Raw genomic sequence first — 21,237 nt, 5'->3', positions numbered from 1 at the left:
TACTATATATATATATAGTTTTTTAAGAATTTATCATCCTATAATTGTAGTTGTTAAAAAACAAACAAACAAACAAATAAACAAAAAAGCCAACTAATTTTATCAGTAGACTTTTGAAAAAGTAACTTTCTAGTCCGATGTTGGACCCTGTCCGACATCATCAAAAAGACATTTAGCACAGGTCTCTAGGCTGAAAAAGAAGGGACGGGTCTGAGCAATAAACATAGACCCTGCACCACAGAGATAACACAGAAATAAACAAAGACTATCACAGACATTTGCAACGCTTTTTGAGACATTATAGTAATAAAATAATGACTTGGGTCGCATTATTGAGGAGTTTGGTGATAAAACGAGTGATCAGGAGAGGATTTATCAGTATGCACGACTATGAAGAGGTATGTGATAAATACAGCGAATAAGGGTGGGGCTTGGCTGGAAATGCAGAGTGTCCTGTTGATATGCAGTGCCTTTTAAACCTGTTTTACTGTGAAAACAACAACTTTTAAACAAGCATATATAAAATAAACAGCGCATGTGAAAATAAATTGGACCTGACGCTCCTGACAGGCGCTGAATAAATGGACCGCTAAGGGTTAAAACTTCTCCTTTTACCATAGAGTGGTACTACTTGTACTTTTCAATGCCCCTCAATCCTGATACGAAGGATCATCCCCCTACTTTAGTTCCAAGAACAGACTTCCAATTGTACCAAATTATTCCAAAGTGTGTCTGGTTTTTATATGTCTACTGAGGATTAAGATGAGATCACCACAATAATTTCACTTGTGACTGAACCCAGGCTTACAGAGGTGAAAGGCTAATGGTTACCCCCACTGCACCAATTAGCCTCAATAATGATATGACAGCTGGATGTGACTGGCAGGGTTTCTTGCATGTACTCATTTGTTTAGATTTAAGCTTGTGATGCTAAATTGGGGTCTGAGGATGTCAAAGTGCTTACCCATATTGAGTTTTCTTACACCTATCCTGACATACCGGTACTATTAATTTTAATTTGAAGATTGGAAACAGTTATTTTTTTAATTATTGGTAATTTTAGCATCACGGTTCAGTTTATTGCCAAAACTGAACTGTCTACATAGTTATTTCCTCTTTCTGGACACCCAAAAGTTTTGAATTAATTAATGAATTACCAGAGAATTATTCCTGCACTGCTTTAACCTGACCTGAACTATTTCAACAGAAAATCCTTTGAGATTGCAATTTTAGTAAACTAATTCCTGTCTATATATATTAGAATTAATGAATTATAATCTGATAAATTTTCCATGGTTGCCTCTAATCCTATTACAACAAAGCAACGTACACAAGAAAAATTTACATATCTACAAAACAAGAAACCTGCAATTTACCCCCTTTTCCATGCTAGAGGTTAAAAGCAGCTTATTTGCAAAACATCTGCTGATGTGGTTTTTATGACATTTTCTGCAAAACTGCATTACATTTTCACCACAAGTACCACATGTTTGTTCTCCGAAACCATTTCACCATTACAACAGGCTCTTTGTGCAGCAAAATAAGTTTTATACATGGACTGTATCTCGACTGGCTGTCAACTGTTGAAACTTCATTATACATGCAATAGGTAAACTTCACCTATCCCAGACTGTTGTTCTGTTTTACTTTGGCCTACACCATAAGTATAATTGCTGACAGGTGGTGTGTTCACACAGTGGTCTTTATACTAATCTCAGTTACGCAAGTATATATTGGTTGTTATTTTGTCCTGTTGTCACAGAGAAATAAGACCTCTTGTATTCAACCTGGTAATGACAACTGTGTTGGAGTTACCCTGGGATACATCTTCAAAGGTAAAACAAATTACGAGACATAAAGAGCTCAGCAAGAGTTGCACTCAACTGTGGTTGGTAATCTGCATCACAGCAAGGAGAACATGTTACTGTCTGCGCAATGTATAATAGATTTGTGGTCCTTGAGAGGGAAAATACTGATACTTTACAAAATTAGCCAAGGTCTGAGAGGCACAAAAAAGGTGAGCAAGCACTTGCTCTGTGTGGTCATGTGACAATCCCAAGACTAGTGTTTCAGCTTTTGGAACAATGATAAAATAAAAAAGGTAGTCTGGCTGATTTGTGAGTGTCCGCAATTTGCTGTACCTTGTAATCTGGTGGTTTCAATGGCTCTGCGGTTTGTAAAAAACTTTTACTACCATCCAAACACAACAACAATCTTTTGCACTTTGCCAAAGCTCATGCGGTTAAAGAAACTCTTTTTGGGATTAATTTCTACAGAGCAATGAGATTAGGCGTACAACTTTTTCATGGATAAAATAGGGCGGGGGGATTCAAGAATTAGCCTGTTGTCAAGTCTGGTGGTTGAATGAAATCCAAGTATTTTGGAGAGTTGGATCTTGGTTCAGGACAAAACAACATCGTCGTATGCAATAACACTCAAGATTGGATTCGGTTTCTTCATCTGTCTAAATGAAAATGTATTTGATCAGAAAATATTTAAAAGAGCAAACCGAACAGTGTTTATAATTTGTTGTAAATAGTTGTGTTTATTATTGTTATATAAAAACAGAACTATAGAATACAATTACACCTATTTAATGTGTGACTTTCAAAGTGTGTAAAATCAAAAGTGGTATGAAAAGGGAAAGGTTGTGTGTCTTTTTTTCCTATTAAAAAGTTTACAAATATTTACCATAGGAGGTCCTAAAATTGCCCTTGGAGAGATTTGTTTCAAAGGGTGGATAAATATTCATGACTTGTGATCAGCAGTTTTTTTGTTGTTGTTTTTTTTAAACTCTAGCCATACTGAGAACATGTAAAACAATGCTATTAATTTTACCAATACTCTATACAATATATTTTACATAATTCTTAATGTTTTGTATAAAAAAGTGAGAACTAAATGACAAAATCCAAAAGAATGCTTGGTCTTAATAGTAATTGAAATATAAAGAAGACAGATCTGTAGATTGGTGTTAATACATACATTTAGACACGTATTAGTAAATAGCAGAAAGTCTTTCCAATAAAAAAAAAGTTCCAATATTAAGTAAGTGCACCAGATGCTAGTTTATGCCCACAGAGTATCATTTTCATACCACCAGACACACAAGCTCTGAAGTTTAAAAAGAAAAAGAAAGATTAATCATAGAGATGAGAATCAAAAAGGCCATTGCATGGGTCTACTTTATGAAGAGAAAGCTATGCAAAATAATCTGCGTAAACTTGTCTGATACTTCAGGAGGAGGGAGAGCCCACAGTACATGACACATGTTCATTAGCAACCCATTGCCTTTGCCATCTCTGCCTATGTAGTCAGTATAGCCCATTTGCAGTGGAGGTGTCAGTTGCCTTGTCCAATTGTCAGACAATAACTCCCTGACCAAACAGATTATGACCTAGTTTAAATATAACATAATAAATCATATACATCAGTTAATACCCCTTTTTAGGTCTAGCCATTAAGCCATACTTCTTCTATAGAGCAGCTTGCTGCAAAGTACTGTGACGATCCACTACTGCATGTTCCCATTTCCAAGGTTATCCAGGCTTGTTATCCATTGGGCTGTTGAGTTCATTGAGTTAAATTACAACTTCTAACAATCAATTTTAAAACAATGTTAAGATAATCTGGTCATCTACATGACAGGCGTGAGTTGGGTTGATTAAACTGAGGTCACTGCTAGGGTTAGAATCCATTTAATTACTGTCATTTGTCTGTCTTCAGATAATTAATAATATATTCTCTGAATAAAGTTACACAGGACATTTTTGCACAATAGAATGTACTGTTTCTTGTCTAGTGTACTTGCTGAAAGAATTCATAAAAATAGTTTCTGAGTGACTATATGAAAGCATATATGTACAGTATCCTAAATAATTACTCTTTCAATAAATCCAATAACACTGGACTGTGTTTTACTCACTGCACTTGCTCACTGAGTCAAGCCACACCATGCAAACTGGTGATTTGTGGTTAAGATGAGGCTAACTAAGCATTTTTTTTATATTTAACAATAATTAAATGATCAACACAATAATAATGTATTTGTGTCTAAATTGTATCTCATTTTTCACACACAAAACACCAACTTGCACTTGAAGCTAGATCCAGCGTTTCATCTTTGTGATAGCAGCATCTCCATGGTACCAAGGTTGTGCTACATTTGTAGTGGCTGTGAGAAGCACCTGGAATTGTTGCATTACCGGTCATTAACAATTGCTGCTGCTTACTAGATTAGAACAAATACTAGAAGAATTAACTGACTATCCATATTTAGACAGAATGACGAGCAAAGGAAACGTTAAGAACACCATCAACACATGATGGCGATTGCTTGTCACCTAGCTAGCTTTCCATTTTGAAAAATAGTCAACGCCACCATCTTGTGCACTATCGCATTAGCCACTTAAGATTTTGATGAACAAGGTTTTTTTTTTTTTTTTAGTGTAGTTTACTGTACATACTGTAGATGTATATTCCAAGACATGCATACCTCTACCTTACAGCGCTAGCACCAGTCAGCACCACTCTAAGCCACATTAACATCTTTGCCTCGTTCTGACCAAACACCATGACTGGGCATTTTTAAAGGATCAAGTTTTTCACAACTAGGCAGGTAACAAGGTCTTCATAATATAGTAAAAAATAAATAAATATAGCGTTATCTTCCACAGAGTTGGCATAACATTCTATAATTAATACCATATTTATTCATAATAGGGTTTCGTGTCTCTTCAGAAATTTAAGGTAAGATTTCAAAGTCTAACTCAACTAATCTGTAATCATATACTGTAGAGTATATATGTGTGTGTGTGTGTGTGTGTAAGATCATTTGAGGACTGGGTTACGCACTGTGTTGCACAAACTATGAGTGCCTTGTTAGAAACCAGCTAGTAGGAAATAATAGCATTTGGATACTCTGTTTCAACCTGATAAGAATCAACTTGATTGTAAACCTGATGACCCAAAAACTTAAATAAAATCTAAATGTAAAGGCAATAAATCCTAGGTACAGAGATCAGTAAGCATTTTCTGCTCTTTCCACAAGTCGTAAAGTAACATGTTTTGCTTTTGTTGAATTTTACCCTTGCAAACAGACTGGCTTTGTTAGTTTTGAAGCTTATTAAATATTTGCATACATGGAATCAGATGCTAAAATATGGCAACCACAATGAATTATGCAATTGCCTAAAATGTCTGAGTAAAGGAAAGACCAGGGGTCATTACCTGAACCCATTGTAAAACAAATTATACAGTCTCCTGTATTACCAATCATTAGGCAGTTAGCAAATTAGCAGCCGGTAATTGTCTCGATGATAACTATGTGATTTAGAACAGGAAATTATTACATGTTTTTTTTTTTTTTTTTTTTTTTTTTATTTAAATTGAGAAACCTGAGACCACTTGCTAGGTCACTTATTTGGTATGCATGCATGCACTATATATTGTACAGATTCTCTGCATGCTTTAGAACATACATAATGCTTCCATTGTTGCAAAAATGCCATCAAGACTGATTAATTACTAATTGTATTTTTGATAGGTCTTTCTATTTCATTGCACATACACATTTTATGCTATATACGGTACTGTTTACGGCAACATAAAATTGCTTTGGTTAATCAGGAGTCAGAAAAATTGGTGATAGCTGCACAGTAAATTTTACATACAGAATACAAAATAGAGAGAGAGGTGGATAGAGATATATGTTGGTTGATTATGTACCAGTCTGGTGAGCAAGAAAACACACATTTCAGTAAGATATTTTCTATGGCCAATATAGATTGCCACATTCCCTGCCCAGATGGTACACATTGGCCCCTGTGAAAAAGGGCAAAGTATCAAATGTGGCCCCCATTTTTTCGTTCAGAGGAAAACCACACTCTACGTATTGCCGAAGTCCGGATTTTTTATTTATTGTTGTTGCCCTGTCTACAGTATCAGTTCTGGGATACAAGCTGGTGATATTTTTTTTGCATTCTATTTATATAACTTATACAGAAGGGACAGCAGTGCAAGCTACATTTACAATGTTTACCTGCTGATCAAGCGCTGTTGCAAAGTTTTTAGCCATGCCTTGTATGGAGCATCCTCTGTTAGGAGAAGTGGGTGAATGGTGAAGGGAAATTACTGCTATATGTATTTTATACATACATTTTGCCTTGGTTAACTTGTATGTCTTTTAGTATATCTTCTGTTACTTAACAATAAAAAATGTCTGGAGAGTGAGATTGCGCAAAGTGTACTTTGTGGACGACGGACATTCTTACTGCTGACTATATGGAGGCCCCCTTCTAACACAGGACAGATGTAGGCAGGAACAGCTGCATCAGTGGTGACTTTAAGTAAAGTGGTTATTATTCAAAGTCATACTGCTGGTATCTCAATTTGTTTTGGAATAACTTACAAAGTTAATAATTCAGGAGACAGACATATATTAAATACATGGCTTTGAAATGGAGGCACTTATCAAAAACAAGCCCACTGACACCTTTACTTTTGAAAGCGGTATGGTTTTGAAAGAAACATTAAAGGCCCGAGAAAGAAATCCTGCACACATTTTCAAATAAAAAAAAGCATATTAAAAGCGCATTTGAAACAGGTTTTTATCCTGCTGGCCAACTGATCAGAGCCTTACTAAGTAAATAGACACCACTTATTATTTACTTACGGCAAACATCTATTTGTTTTTTAAATTAAGTTTCGTTGGTCCTCCTAAAAGAACTACATGAATTTCAGCTTCACTCTCGCTGTGTTACTTTCACTTTTATCACAGAAAAGCACAAGGACCACAAAAGTTAGTGTTCATTTGCGAATCCGTAATAAAAAAAAGGGCTGCTACAGTATCTCACTTGGAACAGCAGCTTCATGGACTATTGTGTCTTTTTACAATCCATATGCCAGTGACTTGGTTTGGGTATTGGGTGCTATGAAACATTGTGGTATTCTTTCCAGTACCCTCCCTTGTTTTGCATTTCCTGAAATGTGCTTGCATCTGACTTAATAACTGAAGCATCGACTGTGCAAGATATTTATCAGAGTGGTGTAAATTAGCTGATGCTCTTGTTGCTCCAGCGCTGACAGATACAGTTTTCAAGCCAACACATACATGAACAATGCTTACCTAATTAGTATCTCAGCTGTCTATTATGAGACATTTTAATGAACATGTCTGAGATCAATCAATCTTTATTTTATATAGCGACTTTCATAGTGGACCCCCATCACAAGGCGCTTTACAAGATACGTGCATAATCCATTAAATACAGTGAAAAGCAATGCATAATACATTTAATACAAGGCTAGAATGTGAAAATTCTAAAACATTGTGGATGAGTATGTCATATAGAATCATAAGACGATACAGTGAAATACCAGAAGTAGTAAAGACAAAACAGCTAATAACAGATATCAGACCGAGTGGGTTTTGAGAGTTGATTTGAAGCGAGCGAAGCACCAAAGCTAGGAGAGAGTTCCAAGAGTCATAGCCATGAAGCTAAACGAGCATTCTCCAAGTGTGGTGCATTTTTGCTTGGGGATAACAACACCTTATTGTAGACTCTATTAACACTCAATGTATTTATTTTTCATTTGTAACATAAAACTTTCAATACAATGTAAGTAAATTACCAATATTCAGAATAAGTCCTATACTGTTGTAGAGTTTAAAGTGTGATGTTTTCCCACAGTGACTTTAGGATCTTTAAATACATGTTTTTCATCTTCTTTTGGTTTAAGTTCAAATACAGATGTATAAGTGTGTGGATTTTAACAGAGGCTTAATAGTGGTATAATGGGCAGAGACTCTATGTAACCATGGCTAACTTGCAGGTGTGACCTTATGGGGCATATTTCATCCTGCTGTACAATGAGAATCACTATAGCATTATGTCTTACATTTGACTAGCGTCTTATAGAACAATGCACATTGGGGGTAAATGCACATCAGTATTGAAATTCAGGTAAGCATAAATTGTGTGGTAACTGTACCTTCTTCCTGTAGTTTAGCTTAGGATCACACTTACTCCTAATGACCTGACATAATGCTTTTTCTTACTTCTTATTTACTATTTCCAGTATTGTAAAGTCAACTTTTTAAAACTGTTTCCCTGTGTGAGAATGGGTGTGGGATTATGAAACTGACGTAAAACATTTGCTTCTGCAGCTACGTGAGCTGCTTTTGCAAATGAGTCATTTTTTTTTTTTTTTTTTTTTTTTTTTTTACCTGCTTTAAAAGGAGGCGCATGTACGGTAAAAGATAGACAGCTGCTCAGGGAATTTCCACATGTTTGATCTGATGATGGCTTGGGAGTCCCTCACTTGGCAGAAACATTGACAGGGTTTTTACCAGCTGAAGAGTGACAGCCAGTTTGGTTACTCTTGGTTACTCTAAAATGTCACATTTCTGTCATGTGCACCCAAGCCCTGGTGTTTGAATGTAACACCCTCCCTAGCACCATGAATACACTTCAGTCTTATTCAACATGTTTCACTCAATAATGCTGTTAATTTTTGGAAGAAGACACGGCTATTTACATTTGAAACATCTTTGCTGAAATAATTTGTGGAGTCCCTCAATTTGGACTACCAATGGAGGGAGATCTCCAAGTTGAAACTGGACTGACAGTGTTTATTGTGTTAAATTCATAAAAGGAAGTTTAGTGTATTATAAATGCAGTTGTTTTAACTTAAATATGTGCTATTTGTTATTTATTTTTCAATTTTATCTGTCCGGTACTGCATGTCCTAATCAAATACAGCATGAAAAAAATGAGCTGATTACCTCAGTATTTAACAAGGCAGGACAGTAGCTGTTATTAGTTGCCAATCAGTGTTAAACGCAGAGTATTGCTTGTTTGAAGTGACTCTCTGGTCCTTTCATCTCTAAACCATATTAACGCAGGCACCATGCCAGAGGTTTACAAGCGTTAATGAAAATCATAATGCATGCAGTAAGCTTCCGGATAAGCTTCTAGTTGAAAGGGGACTGACAATCCTGTCTGCATCAAACCAGAGAGGCCCCAGGTTCTTTTGCATGTGTATACTGAGGGGTAGGTCTACTAAGATGGGCCAGTCGCAGTGCAAACATACCGGAGTTTGCATTTTCGTTGCAAAACTTAGCAAAGTATACATTTTGTCATATATACAAGAGAAAATATGTTAATAGAAAGCCTCAATGTACATATTAAATATTTAAATATTTGTTACGTCTTCTTCGTGAGATCTCTATTGTAAGAGTTGTATGACATTGTTCAAATAAATAGCAGCAGTTGAGTTATGGTTTGCTGCATTAGAGGGTGCCCGAAAGATAACGTCTATACATGCAAGGGTGCAGGAATTCAAATAGCATTGTTTTTGTTAAATTTAAATGTCATCTGTACAATACATTCTGTTCCGTCTTCATTTTACCTTTTTTAATACTGTTATATACAGGGTGATTAGAAAGTAATTTTACCAAAGAGGCCAAACTTTGCTGGGGTCTCAAAGGGGGCGTCACATTGCCGCTGACACTCCCGGGGTGGGGGATGGGAAACCGGTAGGGATTCCTTCTCCTCATCGTTTGACAGCGAACCCTACTGACCAGACACCAAGCACATTCAGAGTGGATAAAAAGCAGGGCTGATCTCTGTTCTCTGGGATCAGTAGCCTGCCCACCTCTCCTCTGGATTGCTCACAATAAAAGCGATTCTGGCTTTAAGCTTGTGGGATTGGAGGATCACACGTCCTCAGAATGACTGGTTTGACAGGCGCAACACTTTAGCACACCTACCCCTTAGTGTGTACAAGACAACACACATAGTACAATGTCACACATTCAGTCCCTCTCACCTCCACTCATTAAGCATCTGAGTGAGGGGAGTTTGTATGAGTTTGGAAATCTGCTGCCACTGCAATATCTCAACTATTTCAGCTCGCAAGTTTATATTTTCAGTGTTGCAAAAATGTCCTAAGACGGTTGCCTATTGGAGTTCAGTACACTAATATATATATATATATATATATATATATATATATATATATATATATATATATATATATATATATATATATATATATATTTACATTAAAGTTAATAAACCATTTTACTGTGCATATTGTAACACTTTTCAATGAATATTCTGTACCAAAGAAAAAGCTGTCATTAATTTTCTTTCTGCCTTTCTTTTTTTCTGAATAAAGGTCCGTAAAAGTTGAAATTGGTCTTTAGCAGTTTACATGTATGGTGCTCAGCTGGAGTTTTCTGTTTTCTTGCCAGCTCCATGGTTACATGGAAAGCGAGCCGCTCATCCTCCAGCTGTTCATTGGGACAGCAGACGACCGCCTGCTGCGACCACATGCCTTCTATCAGGTCCACCGCATCACTGGCAAGACTGTCTCCACAGCCAGCCATGAGGTCATGCTCTCCAACACCAAGGTGCTGGAGATCCCACTGCTACCTGAAAACAACATGAGAGCCATGTAGGTATCCTTTATCTTCAATTTGAATCTAACAGACATTTCTAGTATACTCCTTTTGGATTTTTTAAAATAAATGACCTCATTAGTAAAGATAAGAGTTCTACTGTAGTTGTACATATTTTGTAATACAGTGAATGAATCTACTCTAATATAAATACGAATTGCCTACAGTGTAACGGTCTGTTGGGGTGAAGCATTGTTGGTTTAAGCATTGAATAATAAAGAATGGTCTTACTATTCACACACAGTACATAGTTCACATATACACATACATACATACTGTACAAACATACACAAATTATATATAAATATTCAAATTAAAATCCTTTGAAAAACATTAAGCCGTTAAGACCTTTATATATAGTTCACTGCAGTACATGTTTTTTTTGTTTTTTTTTCCTAATGTTTTAATGTTTTAATTCAGGCAGAACTATAGTATTTTTTCTCATGGGTATTCACTTCCACATCCACAAACACACATAAAGTACCCTCACATGAACAGAAGCACACAGTGTTTCCTAAATTGCTGCTACCCTGCAGGGCATTTTATTTGTTACTCCAAAAGGGTTTTCCCTACCCACCCCTACTGTGCTTCTAATCAGTGGAAAAGTCTGAAATAAACGTTATCCATTTCCATAGCAATTGATTAGCTGTGACTTTATTGTTTCTATTTCTGGCACCAGAGTTCATCTTAAAACTAGTAGCCCCAAACACACAGCAGTAAATGTCTGCTAATAAATTCATGAGCTCAAGTTCCAATACACCCTGTTTCGTTCTCAAAGGAGTCATTACCACAGGACTGTTTGATTCCCTGAGTCTCAGGCAGCAGTCTAGAATGGGCTGGAGTCTTTCTTTCCAAATTCCAGAGCAGCACAGTTGGCCTTCATTCAATATTGTTTGTAAGGCATAATGGTCCTTCTAATATAATTGTAGTAACATAAAGGCAACTCTTAGTGAGATGTTTAGTATTAGGAGAGACATACAGTAGTCCCAGTTAAGAATTGTGGCTTCACTTGTGTTTCTCCGAAAATTGAAAAATGAACAGTAATTCTAGGCAGTAGAGCTATTCATGTAGAGGAAGTCTCTGAGAAAAAAAAAGAGGGGAAAGTTTTATGAAAATGGAAGATAATAAAAACAATATTAATAAAGGTATATTTGGATGATAAAGGTATATTTAGAGGATATTTTGTAGCACTGTAGCCAGTTACACATGTTTCATTATGCAACTCCACACATGTAGCACATCTGTTGCACGTAATAAGGTTTACCATTAATATGTACTGTTATATTGCAGTTCACCTTGCTTATACCATACTTCTCTAGCCTTTTTCATTCTTCCCTATTGTTTAAAAGTGCTTCGCTGCACATTGTAGAAGCTTTTTTCAATAGTATAACACAGTACACTTTTCTAAGGGTTTAGAAAAAAAAATATCACTTTTTTATTTGGTAAAATTTTCCAAACAATCACACATGGAAATACAACACATACTGTCCTTGTGAAGCTGATTGATGCCACTGTTTATATGATTTGGAAATGAAAATGATTTTCAACATGTGGGTGTTTTTCTTTTTTGTTTCTGGTTACTTGCGTAACTTTTACTGTGTTTTATCTTGAAAACATCTAAGAACATACCGATCAGCTAGTAAAAATAGGTGATCAGGAATACTGTGTATATGAATATATTGACACATAAAATAAATTAAATCTCACTTAACCTTCCTAGCAATCACAATATATAAAGCTGTGTGTTTGTGTTTTGAATGTGTTGCAATAGTAAGCAGGGGAGTTTATTTTTAAGAGTAAGTACCTTCAAAAATCTTGCATAGAGAGCTATCAACTGGCAATGGACATTATGGTATGGTATATGCCAGTATGGTATAAGAAGGTGAACTACATGTGGTAAAATAAAATGGCACAATTTTCCACTGTGGTAAATTGCCCATGTAATACATTTATAACAGAGGGGGAATTTGCCCGTGGTTTGAGAACATATAGTCCAAAGAACACAACTTGGGCATTATCTGGAAAAGAGATCCCAAGGAACAAAAAATACCATAGGTTGAATTAGGCAGTTCATGTGTAACTGTCAGGAGCACAGTTTAGGGGGATTTCTTAAGTGGGGTGTTAATACTCTAATTAAACGTTATGACTGCACGAAAAGAAACCTTAAACTAAGGTGTAACTATACATTGTAAACTCAAGTTTACTGGAGAGCTTAACTGAAAAGTAATGTTTTAAAACGTGAAGTTCTTTCCTAGGTTTCTACAGAAAGGTGTGGGCTGGAAACAATGCATTAAAAATACTGGTGCCTAGTGGAGAATTTCCATAGGCTGTAAATGACACCCAGATAGTATAAGCAGTCTGACGTTAACTATATTGTGGTATTTCCATAATTTACAAATGAATACACCACAAATTCATTTAAAATAAGGCTTCTTAAAAGAAAGGCAGATTCTAAAATAATCGTCCATCACCGTGGTCCCCATTGAACTGGCAAATGAACAGCAGCTGATTTAAAAAAATGTATCATCTGACACAACTGATTAGATAGAGCTATATCAAACATCAACTCGAAACTTGAAATCCACTTTCCGGATCATAAACTTAATAACATGCTGTGACAGGGTGCTCGTGTCACGTGTGTGGGTAGTCGCTGATATGCATGACAGAGAGACATGGAGTTGGAGTTGCAAACGGCAGCACAGGCATGCAGGATTTATTAATACAAAAGAAAATAAACAAAGGGGTCATGTGACATTACCAGCCATGGTATTGCACAGAGGACACATACAGCAAGCTGTACAAAAGGCATGTACAAAAACTACAAATAAAAGGTGCCACACAGGACGAGCGCTAGCCTTATAAACGAGGCGTCCCGCTCCAGGAACCAGCTACACTACGTAACCCTCGCTGTACATTACATGGGATCACTATCCCCTGAACTAACCTACTGATGAGCCGGTATTCATACAACGACTCCTGTTGCTTCATATGGCCTTGTCTGGGCAGTGCCTTCACAAGTACCGTGTTGCAGTTTCAGGGCTGCGTAGCTGTCTTTCCTGCACAGCGGACGCTCTCCTGAGTATGCACAGCTCTTCTCTGTAGCATGGCGTTGCAGTCGCCCAGAGTGATCGTCTGGATGTTTTTATGTTGACGGACACGCAGTCGAGACCCGCCCACCTGCTATTTGAGGACTGGCACAGCCAATCACTCGCTGCCCTTCCTCTGAACCAAACCTACCAGGCAGCATGTCTCAACTGAGCGCCCATCTATAAACAATAATTTAATCACACACAACAACTCCAAGAAGCACACAGAACAAACTCATGTCCCCATACAAGTACTAATTTCCCATTGTGCAGGACAATTGCCCTGCTACACATGCGTATGACTATACAAAAGTACTGTCATTTTTTATCTGTTTAACACTATTTACTGTTACTGTTTGAAAACAATAAGAACAATTAGCACCAAAATGTTTGCAAGAAAAACTTTATACTTTATCAAATAACAAGAATGAGTTGAAACAAATTTTGCTCTTGTTGCTTAGAGTGGAGTTTGGCCTACATGATATACTGTAACAACATCATCTTAATCTTCCCAGCTGCTGCTTCGTGCGGATTTATTTGCAAGCAATAGAAGTCACTTATAGCCGTCAAGTTTGAGATGCATAGGGTCCCATAGGACAGCAAGCACACATGTACCCATTTCTAAATCAGACATATTCATTATAAACAATAATACAATCTAATGATTCTTTTAAAATAAATTAATTAATTAATTTAAAAATTCTATATTATTTATGTGAAATCAAAAAACATATGTGTGCTCTGACTGAGTTTCTTTTGTTGTTTGTGTTTTGTGGGAAACATATTAGCCTTGCACAGGTTTTAGGGCTTTGCTTGTGGGTTTCTTTGCACAGCTCAAGCTAATATGACCAAATCATAAAGAAATCAACACATATTATTGAATATTAAACAGGTACAAAATCAAATATTATATGTACATTCTGTGAGGTATGTTGTTGTAGTCTATTATCTTTTAGATCATACTAATGTTTCTCTCCTCCTTACTGAATAGTGAATCAGACAGACTTTACTGCAGTTAATAGTCATTTGACTGTATGATCAACACCACTGTAAACTGAAAACTTTCAGTCTACATTTACTGTAGCAAAACTATAGAATAAAAGGTGTACCAGAAACATATTTACATGTGGCTGAGTCTTAAACTAATCACCAGAGCCCTGTAGTACCATACAAATAATACTAACAAACAATAAAATCCTAAGTGTTGTTTTGAAATCAAAATAACTAAATCATCTACCTTTACTTTTCTTTTAAGAGTGTCTTTGTACATTAACTACTCTTTAAGCTACAAAAAAGCCTGTTCTGTCAGCACATGTGTTATTTATTGCTGACAGTGCACTCACAATGCACTTAGAACCCACAATGCACTTGAAACCCTGAAATAACTTCAGATAAATATTATAGATGGTGGATGTTTGATTTGATTTGGTGATGTACACATGTGCTGCACCTGTAGAACTTCCCAGAGAACAGGGAAAATATATTTTACTAAATCGGTCCCTGAATGAAAGAACACAAATATTTTCTTTTTAAAAAGGCCACAAATAAAAGCAAAAACAAGAATTTTCCACTGAATATTCCACCACAGGACTATTTTAAAAATCCAGACAAGCTTTAATGACAAAATGTGTTGCTAGTTAGAAATGCTGAAATCAAGTGCTGCATCAGTGTTACTGAGGGAGCAGCAAAAACAAAGTTTATAAATTCCACGTTGCATAGGAAAAGACGGTGTTAAAAGTAGATTTTTGGCCAACATGCTGTTCTGTTGGAAAATAAGAAATAAAAGATCTTGGCTGACCATTAAAGTTATATATTATATACGTTTTCTATGTTTAATGATTTATGGCTTTTCATATCACAAGATGTTGATACAATATTTTATTTGTGAAACCTTATGTTATACAGGGGACATGTCTGTTTAATCATTTGAACTCTGTTGAATAGGTGCAAGAGATAATTCTTATAAACTGTCCTCTCTCGAAAGTCTAATCTGATGGACCTTGAATGATTATTATGATTGTGTAATATTAGTCAATTACCATATGCATCCAAAGTGACTTACAGAGACTCGGGGGTGAACTGTGCATCAACAACTGGTGCTGCAGAGTCACTAACAATAGAAGGATGGAGTGCAAGGTTAAGTAACTTGCTCAGGGTCTCACACATTAAGCCAGTGGCTGAGCCAGGATTGGAACTGGGAACCAGTGGTTAAAGACAAGGACTTGCTACCTGGAGGTTCCCAGTTCAAATCCCAGCTTAACCAATGACTCACTGTGTGACCCTGAGCAAGTCACATAACCTCCTTGTGCTCTGTCTTTCAGGTGAGATGTTTTTGTAAGGCAAACTTTCTTTCAGGCGCTATCGTTTTCCGCTAAGAAGTTTTTATTTCTTAATGCGATTATTTTTATTTCTAATATATAAAGATAATTATATATTGGAATATACCTTTTTATATATATATATATATATATATATTATTTTTTATTTTTTTTCCAACAGAATTGACTGCGCTGGTATCCTGAAACTACGGAATTCCGACATTGAGCTGCGTAAAGGCGAGACAGACATTGGCCGAAAGAACACCAGAGTGCGGATGGTCTTTCGCGTGCACATTACTCAACCCAACGGCCGGGCCATCTCTCTGCAGGCATCCTCCAACCCCATTGAGTGTTGTAAGTAACCCGATTCCTCCCAGATGTAATTGAATCACAGTGTGATACTGCACAGGGATTGAAAGAAAAGTACCCACGGGTTACAATTATAATACTTGTGTTTACCCTGAAGAAACTCAGGGCCACTAACAGACTAGCAATGGCCCGACTATGGATTTAGAACACATACTGCACAATGGTTTTAGTCAGTCACACAGTGGTACTGACACTGTGTGATACCAGGTCCTAAAATTGATTGCCAGTCAGTATCCGTTCATTCCATTGATATAATTGTCTCAATATGAAAATGTTTACCAATGGCTCATACTTTTGTAGCTGTTACTGTACTTAGTACTGAACCATTGTGTTCACATTCTAGTGCCACTGCACTATGGTTGTATGTGTTTGTGTTTCTTCATTAGCTTGTGTCAAATCCGCCTATCGGCAAATAAGAAAAAAAAAGTCATGAGTGTTGGAGAGTAATTATATTTGTGGTAACAAGAGAAATTTAAATGTCTGAGATAAGTGAGACACTTGCACAGAAAATATTTAGTTCGGCCAGATTTTTCCTGTAACACTTCAAGTAAGTATTATATTATAGTATAATTAAACATCCCTGTAAGGCAACTTAGATGTTTTGCTACACTTTCCAGTCCTCTGTTGTGAGTTTTTGAGTGGTTTGTCCTTTACAGGGGTAAAATATGATTTCCAAAAAGTTCTTAAATTAAACATACTTTGGTGTCAATTTGGATTCCCAGGTACAACAACGTGTTGGTTGATTAAATCAGCCCATAAGTAACTTTATAGAAAGAGAATCTTAGAATAACTCGATATATAGTCTCATGGCTGGTTTCATGGTGTACAATTAGGTATAATCTTGGACTACCTAATGTTACTTTAGATAAGATAGGCTAGTGTTAGTCAGGGTCTGCAAAACCATACATCAGTGTGTTTGTATAACTGGTTATGCTCTGTATTAGTTTATTGGTCTGCTTTCTTTGAGGGGATTTATCTATACCACAATAGCAGTGCACAGTTTTGAGTTAACTTTCCTAGACCTTTGTACAGAGCAACAGTGTTGAAACTCCCCTCCCCTTATTATAATGCTGTGACATTGATGACGTCACGGGCCAGCAAGCAGTATGGATATGGGGCTTAAACTGCCATAGCAGTGTATTTATTGAAGAAGAATCAAAGAAAAACAAACAAAACAGATTCTTAGACACGAAATGAAAAGGCACGTGGGATAAACAAAACCAAGATACAAATAAACTGGACAAACGAATACCTTCAGCAATACTGCCACCGGTAGCAACCTTTACTTTCTTTCTCTCTCCTCTAACCCTCTCCTACAGGTCAGTCTGAGCTCTTTTATATTATGTGGCTGGAGCCCTAATTAACCATTAATTAAATCATTACCTCATTATGGCTCTAGTCACATTCCCTTGTATTTTGTCAGGGAGGAATGAAACTAACCCCTGCCACAAATGCACATTTTTTTTTTTTTTTTTTTTTTTTTTGGCAGTCAAAGACAATTAAAATTTTTAGGCAATCATTTGCTGTAAAAAAAAAAAAAAAAAAAAAAAAAAAAAAAAAAAAAGTTTCTTTACCAAAAATCTTTAACTAACTCAGTGACTCATTTGCTCTATTAGAAAGGTAAGACTATGGTAGGACAAAAAACAAACACAGGAAGTGATGTACTTGTGGGTTTAATGTTTAAGCAGATATATGCAATAGCTGAAAGATGTTCTGAAATAATTACTTTTAACAAATTCTCCCCAATAAATCACTTCTAACTGTTGATTATTCAACAATTATTGACAATGCAGTCCTTTTTCCAACTCATAAGTGACCACAATTGGCCTAATATCCCAAAGCTTTTATTTCTGTTGGTAGTTACTGAAACCAAAGCTATGGGACCTGTCAACAGCTATCCGCTATAGTCAGCAATAACCAGATTGATGACATTGTATTGCTGGTGCTTTGTTCTTGACAGACTGAACAATGGATGTAGACGGTATGTCAGAAATGCTTGGAGGTTAAAGAGTGATGGGAAATCCGTTAAAGCACATGGAATATTTGTTTTCCTTCCACACAGCTCAGAGATCTGCCCAGGAACTGCCGCTGGTGGAGAATCAGAGTATGGACAGCTTTCCCGTGACAGGAGGAAAGAAGATGGTGTTAAGTGGACACAACTTCCTTCCTGAGTCGAAGGTCGTCTTTGTGGAAAAGGCTCCAGGTAAGAGCAAGGGTCTGATCTGACAGCAGGCTGAGTCCTTTGCTTTCCTTTCCGTTCACAACTTCAAAAGCACAGGATGCCTTTTCTCCCTGCCGTCAAAATATTGCTCAATGCGCCAGCAAACCACATGTGGTGCACATTAAGGCTCTATATTTTTAACCAAATGTATTTACATTTGCAGAAGTTTCCATTGCCTGCTTTTTGACAGTTGCCTCAGGTAGTGGAATGAATCACAAACAGGGCATGTGCAGAGCCTCTCGTTTGTTGTGATTTTTTCCCCCTTGGATGGGAAAGAAAAGTGACTGCTCCAAGATGTTGATATTAAAAGTTTACAAATAGTGATTTCCTTGATCAGCGGTAGAAACTTAAACAAATTACGGCAACAACACCAAAGTATGTAAACACATCTGAGTGCTTTCAGAGCTCTGCCTTCCTCTTCAGGAAAGGGAAGCTCATAAATATTTCAACCTGTGACATTTATGGTTTTTGGAAGGCAATTAGAACAGGACGAGCCAATTAGACTATTTTATATGTGTATGTGTTTTTGGGGTGCAGGGGATGAATTCTGAAAAAAAAATGAATTCTGAAAAAAAAATACAATTACATTTATGAAATTGATGGTTTGATGGCATCATTGCACAATACAGTTTTAAAAACTCCACATTACACTGCTTGTCGCTGTTCACCTTGTCAAATACTGTGTTTAATACATTCCAAAACCTTTTGGTTTGTGGATCTTTAAATAAATAAATTGCACTCTTGTAGGATGGCAATCATGCTGACATTCTTTGTCAAAATGAAGGTGTTTATTACAGTACACAAAGGGTTAAAATGTTCCCCTACGAACACAACACATATTGACAGCGACTTCTTGACAAAATGTTTGTTTAGTTTGTTTTTGCGTAGTACAGTTACTGTGTATCTTATGATTTAAAGTTTAAACTTATGGATGATGTACTGTGTCAACCCATGCTATACAGATAAAAAGCACTGTGAAATAAGTGTTAAAGAACAACCAAGCATTGGAAAACCATGGGGAAACAACTTCAAACAGCTGTGTGAGGATCTCACTCAATGTGTAGCTTATCCAAAGCTTTTGCTCAAGTTTGCATGGAAACTATTAAGGATCAATTCTAAAAGGTACAAAACAACTGTAATATTGTCAAACAAACAAAAATACCTTAGTTGTAGGAAAGATCAGTTACCATAATGTTCTGAGTTATTTCTTTCTCTGTACAATTTGTTTTATTATTTAGAAATACTAAAAAGAAACTAGTAAAATGTTTCACAGAAAAGAAATGTTTGTCAAAGAATTATACTAGTTTATTTTTATCATGACTCCAAAATGACAGTGTTATAAATGTACCTTTGTATTTGCTTCCCTAAGCTAACTACTTATAATCAGTAGATACACCTTTGGAAGTTTTCAGCTTCAAATCAATTACCATATCCTTTTTTTGATGCTCTGCTACGAAAATGGATATTAAAACCTTACTTCTAAGTTGTTTAGAGCATTCTAAGGCCACAGGTCACCCTAGGCCCTATCATATTTCGTTCGAGTCTCCGGTAATAGTGGGCAGGTTTTAGGGCCCTGAGGCAGGGCTGGCTGAGCTCTGTTGTTTTGGAAGAGGGTTTCCCTGAAGCTGGCTCAGACCCCGGAATCCACAGCAAGCCGTCCATGGAAGCACCCCCGCCCTTCCACCCCCTTCTTCCAGTCTGTCTTCTGAGAAGCAGCACTCTGACATTCTGACTGATTAACCCTCAACATCAATGAGTTCCAGAGAGTCTGCAATAGACTCTCCCCTGTTCGCATTAATGCGTGGAGAGCCGATCTGTGTTAACAGACTCTGACTGAAGGAAATCCTCCAGAGAACGGCCACTTCAACTTCTCAGTTAGCCAGCTAGCAAACCTGATTAGCTGAGCAATAGGAAAGCATCACGCATTAAGGAATCTGCTGTTGATATTTCATATTCATGTTTGTGTTTATGTTATGACTGTTGCTGGAAGATGTACCGACTGTGAAAGCACTAAATCTGCTTGTCGGCATCCATTAGCCTATAAAAAGGCTACTGACACCTCAACCCTTAAACTGCTGATGTCACAGCTGGATGGATCTTTAGAGTGATAGACAAAAAGAGCAGATAATGTATAGACAGGTAAAGCAGGTAGCTAGATGATAAAATGTAATAGAAAATAGATAGAGCCCAGTGAAATTCAGTTATTTTTTTATAATTTTAATTTAAATTTTTCACAAATTTAATTCTATTTCATTTTATTTTTCACAAATTCTGTTATTACAGATACACATTAGTAAAACAACCCAAATAGATGTATATCTATAATAATATAGTATACATCATGTTTGAACTACTTTTTATTAAACATTATCTGTTTTGTTTCAACATTTTGACAAACAGACCACTCACAGAAAAATAATTTAGTTACCATAATTTTCTCATTAGCGGCAGTAACACTAACGTAGTCCCCCACTCTTTTTAATTTACTGCCTGTTTACAGTAAATACTGCCCATGCCCTCTATAAAAATACAATAAGATAAAAAAAAATGTTATATATGATATATATATATATCCTGTCCTACTATTGTGGGGCTGTCATAATAATGGCACATACACCAATCTACCCATTAAAAAAAATGATTTGTATTGCAATCCCATTGCACTGAAGCAGGGCTCCAGTATACAACAAGCTTGGAGTGTCACAGTATTTAAACACTAAGCAAAGCAGATTCATTCATTCAAATTCATTCAAAACCAAAGCAGCATTTGCTCCAGTG

The 21,237-nt window shown here is 36.5% G+C and overlaps 1 protein-coding gene across 4 annotated transcripts in view; it reads left to right on the top strand.

Moving 5' to 3' along the window:
- LOC121314840 (nuclear factor of activated T-cells, cytoplasmic 1-like) overlaps positions 1 to 21,237 on the top strand; it is a 107,295-nt gene that overhangs the window by 27,756 nt on the left and 58,302 nt on the right. For all 4 annotated transcript variants that reach the window (XM_041248554.1, XM_041248553.1, XM_041248551.1 and 1 more), the window contains exons 4-6: positions 10,259 to 10,461; positions 16,051 to 16,223; positions 18,301 to 18,441. In XM_041248554.1, coding sequence (XP_041104488.1) covers positions 10,259 to 10,461; positions 16,051 to 16,223; positions 18,301 to 18,441 — 517 coding nt within the window. The remainder of the gene's footprint in view (positions 1 to 10,258; positions 10,462 to 16,050; positions 16,224 to 18,300; positions 18,442 to 21,237) is intronic.

The sequence above is a fragment of the Polyodon spathula genome, chromosome 4 (assembly GCF_017654505.1).
Source record: "Polyodon spathula isolate WHYD16114869_AA chromosome 4, ASM1765450v1, whole genome shotgun sequence".
Taxonomy (NCBI): domain Eukaryota; kingdom Metazoa; phylum Chordata; class Actinopteri; order Acipenseriformes; family Polyodontidae; genus Polyodon; species Polyodon spathula.
This window is presented reverse-complemented; position numbering and strand designations above follow the sequence as displayed.